General features: G+C 42.1%; 1 protein-coding gene across 1 annotated transcript in view; it reads right to left on the minus strand.

Annotated features, from left to right (window-relative positions):
- NPSR1 (neuropeptide S receptor 1) overlaps positions 1 to 11881 on the minus strand; it is a 170384-nt gene extending 158503 nt beyond the window's left edge. Inside the window, exon 1 of the mRNA XM_036739342.1 lies at positions 11732 to 11881. Coding sequence (XP_036595237.1) covers positions 11732 to 11881 — 150 coding nt within the window. The remainder of the gene's footprint in view (positions 1 to 11731) is intronic.
- Between the last annotated feature and the right edge of the window lie 2117 nt (positions 11882 to 13998).

A 13998-nucleotide genomic window follows, 5' to 3' on the forward strand; every position in this document is an offset into this window, starting at 1 on the left:
CTGTGAGCCATCTTTTATAACATTTTAGAAAGAGGCGAATGGAAGCAATTGAACAAAACCATTGGTGACATCTTTCATACGTAGCAGTAAATGTGACATTCCACCACCACTGTCCCCCACCTCTGCAAAGAAAGGGGAGGGTGTATATTCTAAGGTTTTCTCCAGGACCAAGCTTGTTCACCATACTTACTCATTCTGTTCCATCTTTTTTGTTCTTTCTGATTACATGATGGTCAACACTGTGTATATTGTATAATATAATTTAATGGTCACTTTGCTTCTTCCTCACCAAAGTATTTAATTTATCAGTGGTAGCTAGCAGGATACCAAGCTGATGTAAGTTGTCAGATGTACCCTCTAGAATTCCTGGGCTTGTTTTGAGAATATGAGGTAACTGATTCCAGATGTACCAAAAAAATCTACCACAAGCTGTTCTAGAAAGGTTTTTTTTCCAAAGTGGTTGATCTTGTTACCTGCAGACAGAACATTTATTGCCTTTTACTGAGCTCCAAACAAGCAACAGCATAAAGGGAAAAGATACATCTTATTATGTTCTCTACAGCCTTAATTCCCAGACCTATGGTCTTAATGCTATATGCATTAAGTTTCTGTTACTGCTGTTGTTAGTCTATAAAGTGCTATAAATATGAGCTCTGCTTACTTCCGGGGGAGGAAATCAGCAGTACGTGTTTTACAAATTTTCTTTAAGTGAATTTATGTTTTGACATGTAACAGATGCTGCCCACCTGCAAACTTCATCTGTAATTATTGAAAGGAAATCCACATGAAACTCATATGGAAAAATGCTCTGTCGTGACTGATGAGAGAAACTCAAATTAAAGCAACTCTGAGGTATCATCTCACACCTATCAGATGAGCTAAAATGATGGAAGGGGGAAATGACAAATGTTGGTGGAGATGTGGAAAAATTGGGACACTAATATGCTCTTGGTAGAATTGTGAACCGATTGAACCATTTTGGAAAGCAATTTGGAGTTATGCCCAAAGAGTTGTAAAACTGTGTGTGGTAAAACTGGTTGTGAAACCCATCAGTATTATGATTGGGTCTACTTCCCAAGATGATCGGGAAAAAGGGAAAGAAGTTATATGTTCTAAAATATTTATAGCAGCTCTCTTTGTAGTGGCAAAGAATTGGAAAATAAGGGGAAGCCAGTGGGGAATGACTGAAAAAGTTGTGGTATATGATTATGATGAGGTACTACTGTGCTATCAGAAGTGATGAGCAAGCTGATTTTAGAAAAAAACATTGGAAGACTAGTATAAAACAATGCAGAGTGACATAAGCAGAATTGAGAATGTTGTATATAGGAAGAGTGACATTGTTCAAAGAGTAACTGTGAATGATTAGGCTATTCTGAGTATATGATTATTCAAATCAGCTACAAAGGACTTAGGAAGGAAAGTGCTACCCATCTCCAGAGAAAGAACTGATACATGGAAGTATGTATTGTATAGTTCCATACACACACACACACACACACACACACACACACACACAATGTTCACCTCTGTTGTGGGGCTGGAAAGGAGGGAAGGAGAAAACTCAGAACTCAAAATGTAAAAATAAATAAATGTACTTAAAATGGAAAAAAAGATTTAGAAAAGAAAGTAAAACCATGTTTTAGAGTAGGGGTTCTTATCCTAGGGTCCACACCCAAAGGAATCTGTAGACAGATTTCAGGGGGTTTGTAAATTTGGATGGAAAAGAATATAGCTATTTTTACAAACCTTTCATTTCCTTTGTAATCCTGTGTATTTTCTTTTATGCATTTAAAAACATTATTCTGAGAAGGGTCTATTGGCTTTACCTAACTCAAAAAGGAAGGAAAGGAATAAGGATTTCTTAAGCACTTGCTATGTGTCAAGCACTATGCTAAGTACTTCATGAATATCTTATTTGTTCTTCACCACAGCCCTACCTGGGAGGTCCTTCTGGTCGCTGTGTCCAGATGGCTGTGGAGGAGAGAGTGAGGCTGGTGACCTTGCACAGCCCTCCCTCACTCAAATCAAAGTCAACTGCAAGGCACGGCATCACTTTCCTGATGTCATGGTCCTCTTCAAAAACAAAGGACAAACACAACCTGGGAGGTAGGTGCTATCATTATTCACATTTTACAGATGAGGAAACTGAGGCTGACAGAGGTTAAATGAGTTGCCTAGCAACATACAACTAGTGGATGTCTGAAGCTGGATTTGAACTCAAGTCTTCCTGATTCCAGGCTCAGTGCTCTACCCATTGCGCTACTTAACTGAGAAAGAAAAACCGAAAGAAAGAAAGGAAGAAAGAAAGAAAGAAAGAAAGAAAGAAAGAAAGAAAGACAGAAAGAAAGAAGAAAGAAAGAGAGAAAGAGAGAGAAAAAGGAAGGAAGGAAGGAAGGAAGGAAGGAAGGAAGGAAGGAAGGAAGGAAGAAAGGAAGGAAGGAAGGGAAAGGAAGGAAGGAGGGAGAGAAGAAGGAAAAAGAAAAAATTAAGAACCTCTGCTTTAGAGAACAGAATATTACATAGTATGTCAAGTGAATTCACAGGAATTCACAGAATAGAATCCCCTTTACAATATTTTAATATCCCTGATAATTAAACATCTAGCCTCTGCTCGGAGACTTTGCCCACTCCTTCCTTAGGACAAGTCATTCCAGTTTTGGACAGCTCCTAGTTCTCCAGGAGCTCTTTGCCTTGCTGACCACACTCCCTTCACCCTCATCCTCTGAACATCCCCACTGCTCCTAGTTCTGCTCACTGGGGTCCAGCAGAGCCAGTCTAACCTCTCTTTCTCCTGGGCGCATTAATTTATTTAGGCAGCACAGTGAGAGAGAGAGAGAGACAGAGAGACAGAGACAGAGAGACAGAGACAGAGAGAGACACAGAGAGAGAGACAGAGAGAGAGGGAGGAAGGGAAGGACGGAGACACACACACACACACACACACACACACACAGAGAGGGGTGGGGGAGAGCTGACTGAAGTTAGACAAAGGCTTGAATCTTGCCTCTGGCACTTACTGACCCTGGGCTTTTTCATCACCCCCAGGCAACTCTACAAGACACCAAGTCACAGAGCAGATGCCTACATTGGTAGAGGGAGATTCCTCATCCAGGAGTTTCTCACATCAATTAAATCACTCATCTCAACTCCAAAAAATGTTTGTTCATTTTTCCAGTCTATTTCTTGACTCTTAACTTGATGTTCAAGATGGACTCTGCTCTGGGCATGCAGGGGGCACTGTCCCAACCTTCAGGTTTCTTGTGCTGCTGTTTTCCCAGCTAGTTCTGGGGGTCTCCAGGTTTTCAGTGCTTTCAAGGTGGTGTGATCTAAGGAGAGGTGTGGTCATGGCTCTCCTGGCCTGTGCTCTGGGCTTTACCCAGGAAGGGACTTTGTTTTTCTGTAGCTATAAGCTCTAGTGCTCCTCTTGATGCTGGAACTATGACCGTGTCCCCTGTTCTTCTGCAGCTGTAAGCCCTAGAGTTCCTTTCTGCCTTGGGCCTAAAACCAGGGCCCTTGCTTCCTTGTAAGCAATCACAAGCACTCTTCTCTGCCCTGGAACTGTGACCAGGGCCCCACCTGTGATCAGGGCCCCTGCTTCCCTGAAGTCACAAGCACTAGCGCCTCTCTTTGCCCTGGGCTGCAACCTGGAACAGTGTATAGGCAATGCAACAGGGACCTGCACCTGGTGCCAGCGAAAGGTCCCTTGTAATCTCATTCTGATTAGTTGTCAAATCCTCTTACTGTAGTCTCTGGGCTGAGAGCTCCTGAAGCTGCTGCTGCCCTGATGTAGCCACCTCTAAGACCTGTTGCCTCTGCATGCACTGTGGTCCAGGCCCATTACCACCCTGTGAGACTTTCCTGCCAATCTCCTAAGTTGTCTTGGGCTGAAAGTTGGTTCATGTGGATCTTTTGTTGATTCTGCCACCAAGACTTTGATTTGAGGCATTATTTAGTTTGGAGGGGCATGTTGGGAGAGTTCAGCTGAGTTGTTGTTTGTACTCCACCTTCTTGGCTGTGGCTAGAGACCTCCCTATGATCCATTATTCAGACTTGCTACCAATTAACAAAAATACTGCCTAAGTCTGTTGAAATTGACCCATACATCCTTTGTAAAGCAGACAGAGGGCATAGTATTTTGAACACTCATTTACCTTTTATTCCTAAGGTTAAAGGGACCCTCCCCATCCACCAAAGTTATGGGTCCATAAACAGGATCATCTTCACATAGAATCCCTCCTACTGTCTATGCCAAGAGGGAGATATGAATATTTCCTCCAAAACTCAAGCCCAAGTTCTTTAAAAGCAAATAATTATTATAAACTAATATTTTAATCTGATACCTCACCTCCTGACTCCTATGTCTGTATATAGCTTGAAGTGGAGAAAACTATTAGGTGCATCAGAGCCCACAAAAGAGTTAGGTTTCTTTTCTACATAAAGAGCAGAGGGCACAGGAGCCCCAACTAGCATGTGCTGGCAAATTTTTAATAACTAGTTCTCCAGAAAAAAATGGACACACAACACCCATAATTTAATCTGCTTTATCAACATTTCTCTACCACTTTCTTCAGTCTAGACAATTAACAAAACAATAAATCAAGCCCTGATTTGTAGCACTTACTGATTTCCAAGGTATAAATAAATGTTCATATTGAATATTTAGCAATTGGCTCTTTTAATCCCTTTCAAGTTCACCCCATCACACCCCGACTATTGCCTTCTTTGTTTAATTGCATCCTGGTTGTTGTCATATGATGATGTCATTAACTTACTCATTCTGAGCCCATTCCGTGTTTGGTACTGTTCCTAGCTTGGGCTTCCCTTGGGCATTGCGTTGTGTTTTAGTTTCTTCCTACTGGATGTCTTGTCTCTGCTCCTCCTGTCATTCTCAGTTTCCTGGACATTTCTATCCCCCATTAGTTTCACCACTCCACTAGTCTTGTGGTGGCAGTTGATCATTGATCGCTGCTATCAGTTTTTGGCCTTCATCCTTTTAGTGTCACCTGTTGGTTATCTCAGCTCTAGTCTGACAGGATGTGGTGATTATAAAGCCCCTCCATGATAAATGCAGTTTGATAGTGTTTTAATCATAGCTTGAGACTACAAGTCACCACACCCAGCTAACAAAAATCAGAAACAACGCCCTTAGGCCCTGACCCGCAGTTTTAGCATTAAAATTTCATAAAGCATATTTCATAAAGTTTTAATTTTATTAAAATTACGTACTATAACCAGTGGGGAAAAACCCATTGTTTCCTCATGCAGTTTTCACCATGAAATGTAGGCATACCCTAAATTCAGAAATGAGGCCTCTGCTGTTTTTATTCTGAGCATGATAGGATTTACTGCTAGAAGGAACTTTGTAAATCATTTTATCTGGCAGCCTCCTATTATAGATGAGAAAACTAATGCTCATAGAGATAAACTGAATTTCCCAAGATCATACAAATTTAAGTGCCAGTGCCAGGATTCTAACCTGTATTCTATTAGAACAAATTCATTGCTCTTTCTACTGCATTATGTTAACTCTCTACTATATGCTACTTTTTCTCCTTCAAAAATCACACCCACTCTTTTTAAAATAGTATTTCATTTTTCCCCCAATTAAATGTCAAGGCAATTTTTACCATTCATTTTTACAAGATTTTGAGTTCCAAATTTTTCTCCCTCTCTCCCTCCCCTCCCCTCTTCTGAAAATGGTAGGCAATTAGATGTAGGTTACACATGTACTATCATGTAAAACATTTCCATATTAGTCACAATTGTGAAAGAAGAAACATTTCAAAAGGAAAAAAAACACACAAAAAAGAATAGAGTGAGTGAAAAAAGGTATGATTTGTTCTGCATTCAGAGTCCATCAGTTCTTTATCTGGATGTGGATAGCATTTTCCTTTGTGGATCCCTTTGTACTTGTCTCAGCTCACTGTGTTGCTGAGAAGAACTGAGTCATTCATAGCTGATCATCACACAATGTTGCTGATACTGTGTACAATGTTTTCCTGGTTCTGCTCATTTCACATTACATCAGTTCATACAAGTCTTTCCAGATTTTTTGGATATCTGCCTGTTCATAATTTCTTTTTTTTCTTTTTTTAAATTAGATTTTTTATTTTTAGTTTGCAGCACTTAGTTTTACATGTTCTTGAGTTTCAAATTTTCTTCCCTTCCCTCCCCTCCTCCCTGCCCCCCCCCAAGATGGCATGCAGTTCCATATAGACTCTACATAAACCTTCTCATTAAACTTACTTACACAGTAGTCAAGTTGCAAAGAAGAATTATGACCAATGGAATGAATCGTGACAGAGAAGAAACAAAGCCAAAAAAAAAGAGAAAAAAAGAGAGCAAATAATTTGCTTCATACTGCATTCAGATTCCACAGTTCTTTCTCTGGATGGAGTTAGTTTTTTCCATCATGAGTCTTTTGAGGCTGTGTTTGAGCCTTGTATTGCTGAGGAGAACCAAGTCTATCAAAGTTAGTCATCACAGAATCAATATGTCTGTAGTTGTGTATAATGTTCTCCTAGTTCTGCTCCTCTCACTCAGCTTCAGATCATGTAGGTCTTTCCAGGTTATTATGAAGTCCGTATCTTACCCATTTCTTATAGCACAATAGTATTCCTTTACATTCATATATCACAACTTGTTTAGCCATTCCCCAATTGATGGGCATCCCCTTGATTTCCAGTTCTTTGCCACCACAAAAAGAGCAGCTATAAATATTTTTGCACATATAGGAGCCTTCCCAACTTGTGTGATCTCTTGGGGATATAGCCCTAGGAGTGGTATTGCTGGGTCAAATAGCATGCACATTTTTATATCCCTTTGGGTATAGTTCTAAATTGCTCTCCAGAATGGCTGGATCTTTTCACAGCTCCACCAACAATGTATTAATGTTCCAATTTTCCCACATTCTCTCTAGCATTTATCATTTTCCTGTTTTGTCATGTTAGCCAATCTGACAGGAGAGACGTGGTACCTAAGAGTTGTTTTAATTTGCATTTCTCTAAGCAATAGTGATTTAGAGCATTTTTTTTCATATGCCTATAGATATTTTCAATTTCTTCCTCTGAAAACTGCTGTTCATATCCTTAGACCATTTCTCAATTGGGGAATGACTTGTATTCCTATAAATTTGCCTCAGTTCCCTGTATATTTTAGATATAAGGCCTTTATCAGAGACATTGGTTGTAAAGATTTTCTCCCAATTTTATGCTTCCTACTCTTCCAAGGGCATATAAACTGTGATCCCACCACCATGATTGGTCTTTGGCATTCAAGATTGTCATTGACACTTTTATTAACAAAATGCTAGCATTATTAATAAAATAATTAATTTCCTAAAAACTGCATCTCTCAAACTTTTTAAATGTCATAATAGAGGTATTTAAGCAGTATCTGGATGACTATCTTTTGGTCATGTGATAGAGGGAATTACTTTGGGGTACAGGTTGGATTGAACAGCCTCTGAGGTTCCTTCAAGTTCTCAACTTCCATAAGGTAAGAGCAGATGCTTTCTCCCCCCTCTTTTTTATCCAGACCAGCAATTTCATTATCATTGGAGTCCCTTAAGCAAAGCAAATGACCACTTTCTCATTTTAGAGAATGGCCTAAGGTGCTGAGACTTTAACTGCCTTGACAAGGATCATACTGCTAATTTGTCTTGGAGATAAGCCTTGCACTCATGTCTTCCTAACTCAGCTCCTTATCCACTATAGCTTGCTACCTCTCATAGCTGTTCTCAAGATTTTGATAATGATCTAGTTTTCTGGTCAGTGGGTCAGGGGAATGGGCTTGAGTGAGGCTGTGGGGAGAATCTATGTGCCCACATGGATCACCATGCCCTCCAGAGTCCTGCTTGTATATTCCAGGCCAAAGAGCCCCACAGAAGAGGTGAGAGGTGAGGCTGGCCCTTGTTGCAACAATTGGCTAGCAGCTGCTGTGGGGGTGAAAGACCAACACAAGCCCAACCCTGCTAGCACAGGTTCTTTTGATCTGCTTTACTAAGGAAAGTTAAGGGGCTGACAAACTTATTTTAATCCAACATACAAATATCATTCACTTAGTTCAGGAGAAAAAGCCAATACCCTGAACTTCAGAGCAAATACAAGCAAGTTACAAACATACATTATAACCAGACCAAATATAATTCATAGTTACCAAGAAACCATCAACATCTGGGTTGATGAGCTGGGAGGCTCTTAGAGTGGCTGCTCGGAGACCTACACCAATACTCCTCCAGGAGTGAAAGCCTCAAGCAAATAACTCTGTTCTCTTTTTTTATAAACTCTTTAGGTGTCATCAAACGTCATCTGAGTGACCAGAACTTAGGCTCCTACTATTGGTTCTGGTATTAGCAACTCCCCTTAGGGTCCTGGTGGCTTGCCACCTCTCTCAAACTAGTGAACTAGTTTGCTAACCAGCCTGGGGCTTTGCACCTAGTAGTAAAAGGGTGTGGGCCTGGGGTTTAGCACCTAGTAAGACTCAATCAAAGAGACTTAATTAATTTATCATTCTAAACAGTAAGAAAGTCCCATCTAAAACAGTAAGAAAGTCCCACCTTAGTTGCCAATGCAGCCCTAGGCTTGTTTGGAGATTCTCCCAGTTAGCTAAACAGTCATGAATGTTAGAGCCACTGAAGAAACTATATGAGCCATGGAAGGGAGAGCTTGCTCTCTAATTTCTCAGGGACTTGATTGCCACTTAAATAAAATGACAGAGTTGAATTAGATAGTATCTAAGGTAACTCCCAGCTCCAAATCCATAATTTTGTGAATTTCTCATGGTTAGTTCAAATACTGCAGTCATGATAATGAATTGTAGATATAATGGTAACCTCTATCAAGTTAATAAGCAATGTTCTTAGTTTATGCATTTTTTGACTGTTAGACATAAAAAGTTCATAGATTAAGAGCTGGAAGAAACCTTAAAGTTATTTAGTTGAACCATCCATTTTATAAATGGGGAAACTGAGTCTCAGAGAAGTAAAGTGACTTGTCCAGGATGCTAATTAATAAATAATCTGGGTGGGATTTGAACCTCAGTTCACTGGCTCTCACTGCACCACTTTTTGTTCTGTATAGTAAGCTGCTACCTTCCTCTACACAAAGCCTCTATCTTGGCTAGGGCAATGATGAATCTAGGGTTCTAGGGCTTTTCTGTTTCCTTAAGCTTCTTTATGGAAAATGCTAAAAGGTCCCTAAAATGGTGAAAGGCCCCTAAATTCAGAGGTAGTTTAAAGTATAGCCAGAGATATTCCTGACTGAGATGAGAATATTTGAGCAGTGGGAGGGTCTTTCTGTTTTGAGTCTCAATCTGCCCTCTGTGATTGCGACTTGAGGGAATAACTATATTCATTCACTCATGTATTTTTCTCCTCATGTGTCCCTCCTTCATGTTGAAAAGAAAATCAAAGAAAAGATTTCCTCACCTAATCCCCTCCCTGCTCCCTGAGATGCACTGATTTTCCTGCTTTGAACCATCCACCCCAGGGGTCAGCAGAGGGACTATGGGGCCATCATCTGCCTGGTTCTCTGCATGACCTAGGGAAGAAGAGAACATTGCCTTGCTTTCAACAATTTTTTTTCTTTTTTACAAAATGATTTCTTGTCTTTGTTGCAACCTTGGAAGCCCTTTGTGTAAAGCTGAATATATTTTTCTTGCTCTACCAGACATGAAGGGTTAAACCAAAAGAGCACCATCTGATTCTGGAAGGTGCTCTGGGGAGAATAAGGGATCTCCCTTTCCTGTAACCCCCTAGATTACTGCCCCTTTGTATTTCTGTCACTTTCCTACTACCCTTGGGACTGTTTGTTTCGTGAGAAAAAACCACAACCTCAGGCTTGGCCCAGGGGAAAATGATGTTGTTTGGCACTGAGAAGGTCAGTCCAAGGAATGACAAGAATCAGGACTCCTTTGGATGTCTTCAGACTGACAAATTTCGTTATCATTGGCATTGGGGATATAAGCTAAAGTCGCATCAACTGCCTGGTCTTTCTCCTCCTCTTCCAAACTGAGTCTTAAACTCCCAGGATCCTTTCTTGGCATTTGATTATTTTCTCTCTTCCTCACTAACACATGGGCATATCATCTAAGATCTCATAAGTCATGTTCTTAGGGATCACTAGGACCTTAGGGTCCCCTACGATTACCAGAAGTAAAGTGATTGCCCTGTTTCTCTCACCAACCAACACATTTGTTTCCTCTTCCTCCATGGCCATGAGTCCTTAAAGGTGAGGCAGGAGTGTGGCAATAGGCGGTGGAGACAGAGACAGAGAGACACAGAGACAGAGACAGACAGACAGAAACAGAGAGGAAAAAGAGAGGAGAGAGGGAGGGGGGAAGGGAAGGAGGGAAAGGGTGGCATAGAGAGAGATAGAGATGAGAAAGAGAGGACAGAGGTGGGGGAGGACAGAGCCAGAGAAAGAGACAGAGAAAAAGAGAGAGCAAAGAGACAGAGATAGGAAATAGAGACAGAGAAACAGAGTCAGAGAAAGAGATGGAGACACAGAGAGAAAGAGACAGAGAAAGACAGAGAAACAGAGAGAGGTAGGGAGGGATAGAGAAAAACATACAGACAGAGGAGAGAAAGAGAGACAGAGAGAGCAAAGAGTCAGAGAGATAGGAAGAAAGAAAGAAGAGAGAGAGAGGGGGAGGGGGAGGGGGAGGGGGAGGGGGAGGGGGAGGGAGAGGGAGAGGGAGAGGGAGAGGGAGAGGGAGAGGGAGAGGGAGAGGGAGAGGGAGATCCCCTGAAGTTTGTGTTGTTTGCCTGTGAAAGTCACATGGAGAAGCTGTTGTTGTCAATTGACCACAGAACTCATTGTGAAGAAGATTTGTTTTGTCAGAATCTATTCAGCTCAGTTTGATAAACAAGTGTCCATATGCAAAGCACATCTGGGGCTATTTTCAGGTGCTTTACATGCAGATGCCTCTAAGAGCACACACGCAGCACCCTAACATCCTTAGTTGTTAATAAACATGATACTTGCTTTTCACCAGTGCCTCGTCACTTTGCAGAGATTTTTCACATGCATTTGCTCCTTGAACCTCACAGCAGCCATCTAAATAAGCCTGGGCAGGTGTTATAATCTTTTCAGATCAAGAAACTGAAACTCCAAGAGTTATAGTGACTCTCCCTATATCCCCCTGCTCACAGGTGGGGCAGCTAGGGCCAGAGCTGCCTGCCTTGTGCTCACTCTCAGACTTTGTAGTCAAAGCCCTGACCTCAAAACATCACCACAAAGGCTTAATTAAAGATCCCAAAAAGCTGCCTTGAATTCTGAGGTCTACCTTTGCCTTTTCATCCATCCTTTCGCTTGGGTGAAACTAAGCCTCCCATCTCCTTAATACCTACTTTAAACTTAGGGAAACTGAATTCCTTCATTAAGGCTGACATCCATAGCACCACCATACAGGAAAGGAAAAGCCACATTTTTGTTTGTTTGAGGGAAGGAGATGTAAAGAAATCAATGCCTAAGATGACTCCTAATTCATTTTTGACAATGGGACAAGAGTACAGCCTGTCTGTACTCACAGGAAACCATATGCAGGTTCCTCCATACCATTTAAAGTCCCCGATCTTTGGGAATTCCCTAATTTCTGAACTTTAGGTTTGTTAGGATTGAGAAGCCTTGCTAAATATTTGACAGTTTTCTTTGTGCTGTGAATTACTCTCAAAAGACAGAGTCCGATGGGCATGAAGATGAAGAGGATGAGAAAGCAGCCCACTTACCTTAAAGGAGTAGTAGAAAGAACCCCACTCCTCTTCCTCTTCCACTTCAGGAAAAGTCACAGTTTCTGCACAAGTTGCCAGGGGGCTGGAATCCCGTGGTTCCATGGTCCCATTGACAGTCCAGCCGCCCTCTGTGTCATTGACTTGCATCTTGTCAGGGAGCCCCTACAGTCCACCCTGCCCCTACTGGCTTGCCGGTGACTGTGGCCAAGTCAGCACTGCCTGGCTCTCCCCTGAAGAGCACAGCAACACATTCCAGCTCTGCGTTGTCTCCGCTGCCTACCAGAGGCAAGCACAGGGCTTCAGCAGAGGCGAGTAAGCAGAGCCAGAGCTGGAGAGAAACCTTTCCTCAGGCACCTACCTCCTCATTGGGGGAGGGGAGTTCTGATACCATGGAGTTGGGGGCTGATGTGCTCCTGCCAGCTGGGCCTCCAGTCCTTCAGAAACCCAGCTATTCTCCCTACCCACTCCCTTCTTCCCTGGTCCTCTCACCTCAGATAGTGCTTTAGCCCTCATTCACCTGGAGACTCTGGACACGACAAGGTACAGGTCTCTCTTCTAGGGACAGTCTGGGGTCACTGATCTGTTTTCTGACTTCAGAACTGGTCGCTGTCTCTCCTCAGACATCATCACAATTGGGGTTTTAGAAGGAACAGGGATCAGTGCTTGCCTTAAGCTCCTTATATCCACTGGGATCACGCATTTCTTTGAGCTGAGGTATGAGTGAATTGTGCTGCCCAGTGTTAGACCTGAATCCGAAATGTCATAAATCCATGGATACGAGGCACAGGTGTTTTGGGGGTGAAAGGAGAGGTGAAAAGGAGGGATTCAGTCTATTGTCGTTGTTCGGTTCTTTTAGTCATGTCCAATTCGTTGTGACCCCATTTGGAGTTTTCTTGGCAAAGATATTGGAGTGGTTTGCCATTTCCTTCTCCAGCTCATGTTACAGCTGAGGAAACTGAGACAAAGAGGGTGAAGTGACTTGCCCAGGGTTACAAAGTTAGTAATATCTGAGGCCAGATTTGAACTCAGGAAGATGAGTCTTTCTGACTTCAGACCCCGAACTTTATCCACAGCACCACCTGGCCACCCTGATTCAGTCTAGATTGTACCTTATAGGCCATTCTCAGAGAACTAAAAACTCGGAATTCAGGATGAATTGCATGGTACAATAGAAGGAATGCAGGATTTGGAATCAGAGCACCTGAGTTCAAATGCCCTCTTTGCTACAGTACTTACTACTTGTGTGATCCTGGCCAAGTCACTTAACTCTCAGTTTCCCCATGTGTAAAATGAGGGAGTTGTACTTGATGGCATGTGATGTTCCTTCCAGCTCTAAATCTATGGTCCTATGATATCAGACATCATACTCAATCATACCTCCACTGATGGGGAGCTCACTGCTTCTGGAGGCAGCTTGTTGCACTTTACTGTCCTTATTAGGAAGAGTTTGCTGACATTGTGCCAAAATCTCCCTATACCCAATCAGTCATTAATAGTTTCTTACTGCAAACAGGACCATCATGAATGAAATTTACTCACATCGAATAGCAGCATAGTGGTCTGGGAGCCAGGAAGGCTTGAGCTTAAGACTTTCCTCTAATAATCCTGACTGGGATCCCAGACAAGCCACATAAACTCTCCATGCCCAAAACAACTCTGTAAGACTAAGTGGCAGAGCATGGGTTGATTCCCATGCTTGATACCAAAGTTCTCTCTTGGGAAAGGGAGCTTCTACACTAAGTCTGGGCCAATAAACCAGTGAGGAGTATGTTCACGAAGCCTCTCTAGGATATTGTAGATCTTTCCATCTCCATCCTGTTTTGTTTTAAAATCTGCTTTTTAGACTTGTGTGATCTGGATGTACAATTTGGCCAGACTACTCTGTTCAATTTTATTCTTGAGCCAAATTCCAACTTTTTACTTGGCACTCGAGGCCTTCACAGCCTGTTACCACCCTGCCTTTCCAACCTAATCTTGTATTACTCCCTCTATATGTTTCACATTCTGACCAGACTGGACCCAACTCTCTAAATCCTGACCTCTCCTACCACTGTGTCTTTGTTCGTGCTTTTCCTTTCCTTCTTTTAATCTGATAAGCTCCTGAGTCTTCAAAAATCAACTGAATGCTCCTGCTCCAGGACTCTTTCCTTGATAATCCTGATTGGTGCTGACCTTCCACCTTGGCCCAAAGGCTGTTTTACTTGTAATATTATATATGTGAGCCATCTGTGGAGGATACCTTTCAGCCTATCAGGGTGGAAGCT

This window comes from Trichosurus vulpecula, chromosome 9, assembly GCF_011100635.1.
Source record: "Trichosurus vulpecula isolate mTriVul1 chromosome 9, mTriVul1.pri, whole genome shotgun sequence".
Taxonomy (NCBI): domain Eukaryota; kingdom Metazoa; phylum Chordata; class Mammalia; order Diprotodontia; family Phalangeridae; genus Trichosurus; species Trichosurus vulpecula.